We start from the raw sequence: 2587 nt of genomic DNA on the forward strand, positions 1-2587 counted from the left end.
AAGATCGGTGGGCGCCGGGGCATGGCGGCCCGCGGGACCCTGCCGTGGCCAGGCTGGGTCTGAGCCGGGACCCGCCATGGCTGCGGCGCTTTCAGCCCTCGTGGGGCTCGGACTACAGCTCCCAGACTCCTCTGGGAGCGGGGGAGGAAGCGCCGCGCCGCTGGGCCACTTCCGGGCCCAGGAACTACAGTTCCCAGCCTCCCTTGCGAGGCGGAAGTGGCCGCTGATTGGCAGCCCGCAAGGGCGATGGGGCCTGATTGGCCGGGAGGTGGGTCCAACCCCGCTTCCCAGCCAGCCATTGGCTGGCGCGCCTTTATAAGTCCAGGTCACCCTGGCCTTGGCGCCATTTTTCCCTCCTCCAGCCCCTGGACGAGTCTAGTCATTCCACTTCTAAAAAGGATGCTAAAAAGGACCACAGAGCTCGCCAAGTAGAGCGTTCTTTCGTTAATTGGTCCAAGGGTTTTTCTATCTTTTTGGGGGTGGTATCTATGGCTTACCCCAAGAGGGCTTGGCACCTGGCCAACCACATGGCAAATGTACACAAGGCGCGAGCAGTTGCGGGCGATGCAGCCGCCATTGCCTATGACACCGCATTCCGCAAACGTGCCTCTCAGAGCTCCCTCGACCGATGGGATCTCATTAATAGCGACATCTGGTTGCCGAGGGTGGGCCCGCACATCCGGGGACGGCCTGACACAGCCAGAACTCTTAAGTGGCAGGGAAAAAAGGACACCCGCAGGTTCTGCTGCTGAGAGTTCAACCAGGGCAGATGTGTTTGCCCGGTTTGCAAGTTCGACCACTGCTGTGAGTCTTGCTGAGGCCCCCATGCCAAGCTTGCCTGTCCTCGCTCCACCGGTTCCCAGCAGCCCTTTCGTCAGGGACGCCCCACTCCAGCAGCCTCTGGAAAAAGAGATGGTTCATCCGCCTCTGGACCCGGGGGGTTGGGGGGGTCAAAAATGATTCCTCCAGGGCTGCCCCAGGCCCCTTCCAGCGGGCTCCCACACCGGTCCGCCCGTCAGCACTGCTCAGGCTTTTACATCATTACCCCTCCCGGGAAGCAGCTTCATTTCTGGCAGATGGCTTCACCAAGGGTTTCCGCATCCCCGCCGTGGGACCCAGGATGCCTTCCGATGCCCCCAACCTCAAGTCCGCCAGGGACATGCCAGACGTCCTCAGGTCCAAGATCGCCAAGGAGTGCTCAGCTGGCAGGGTGGCAGGCCCCTTCTCTGCCCCTCCCATTCCTAATCTCAGGGTTTCTCCGCTTGGGGTGGTGCCCAAAAAAGCTCCGGGGGAGTTTCGTCTCATCCATCACCTATCCCATCCTCCTGGTCAGTCTGTCAATGATGCCATCCCCCCTGAGCTCTGCTCAGTTCGCTATGCCTCACTGGACCATGCAGTCAGGCTCATTCGGGCCTTTGGTCGCGGAGCCCTTATGGCAAAATGCGACATTCAGTCAGCTTTCAGACTATTGCCTGTTCACCCTGATGATTTCTGTTTGCTGGGTTTTAAGTTTGACAACCAGTGGTACTTTGACAAGGCCATGCCAATGGGCTGCTCAGTCAGCTGTGCGGCATTTGAAACATTCAGCACCTTCCTGGAATGGGAGGTCAAAAAACGTGCCTCCTCGCCCCTGGTCACACATTACTTAGACGACTTCCTTTTCATTGGGGAGGCTGGGACGGATAAGTGCATCAAGCTGCTCACCACCTTCCAATCACTAACCAAAGAATTGGGTGTTCCTTTAGCAAAGGGCAAGACAGAGGGCCCCACCACGTCCCTCACCTTCCTGGGTATCCAACTAGACTCCATTGCGGGGGTCTCCCGCCTCCCTGAGGACAAGCTTATCACCCTCCACACATTGATCAAAGCCACCATCTCCTCTCCTAAGGCCACCCTCAAACAGGTCCAGTCTATCCTGGGTCACCTCAACTTCGCCTGCAGGGTGGTTTCCCCGGGCAGGGCCTTTTGTTCCAGACTGGCCAGGGCCACGGCAGGGGTCAGGGCTCCTCATCACCACATCCGCATCTCCAAGGGCATAAAACAGGATTTGCTCATTTGGGACCAGTTCCTCAATAACTACAATGGAGTTTCCCTGTGGCAGCAGCCCTACAACCTGGGAGATGGGCTGCAGGTACATTCTGACGCCTCAGGGAGCTTAGGCTTTGGAGTCTTTTTCCAGGGTCAGTGGTGTGCCCAGCATTGGCCCACACATTGGGCCGGGACTGAGATTCTGCGGGACCTCACCTTCCTTGAGTTGTTTCCCATCTTGGTGGCTGTCCACATTTGGGGTGACCAGCTGGCCGATAAATATGTTTGTTTCTGGTGTGACAACCAGGCGGTGGTCAGGGTGTTAAACAGCCAAACATCCAAATCCGAGAGGGTCATGCTCCTGGTACGCCCTTTCGTCCTTCGCTGTTTACAATTGAATATAACCTTCAGAGCCCGTTTCGTGCCGAGTCTCAATAATGACATCGCAGACGCCCTTTCTCGTTTCCAGGTGGACAGGTTCCGCATGCTGGCGCCTGGGGCGGACCCCTCCCCCACTCCCTTCCCAGAGGAATTGTGGGAGATTGGAAGTCGGCGATAA

At 58.0% G+C, this 2587-nt stretch overlaps 1 protein-coding gene across 1 annotated transcript; it reads left to right on the forward strand.

The window, feature by feature from the left end:
• The first annotated feature begins 1114 nt into the window (after positions 1 to 1114).
• Positions 1115 to 2587, forward strand: LOC149316964 (uncharacterized). Its single transcript, XM_089518344.1, has one exon. It carries the CDS (start codon positions 1121 to 1123, stop codon positions 2585 to 2587), a length of 1467 nt encoding a protein of 488 aa, XP_089374470.1. The 5' UTR covers positions 1115 to 1120.

Source organism: Sceloporus occidentalis, unplaced genomic scaffold, assembly GCF_023333645.1.
Source record: "Sceloporus occidentalis isolate IW3139 unplaced genomic scaffold, rSceOcc1.0.p SCAF_3, whole genome shotgun sequence".
Lineage (NCBI taxonomy): Eukaryota > Metazoa > Chordata > Lepidosauria > Squamata > Phrynosomatidae > Sceloporus > Sceloporus occidentalis.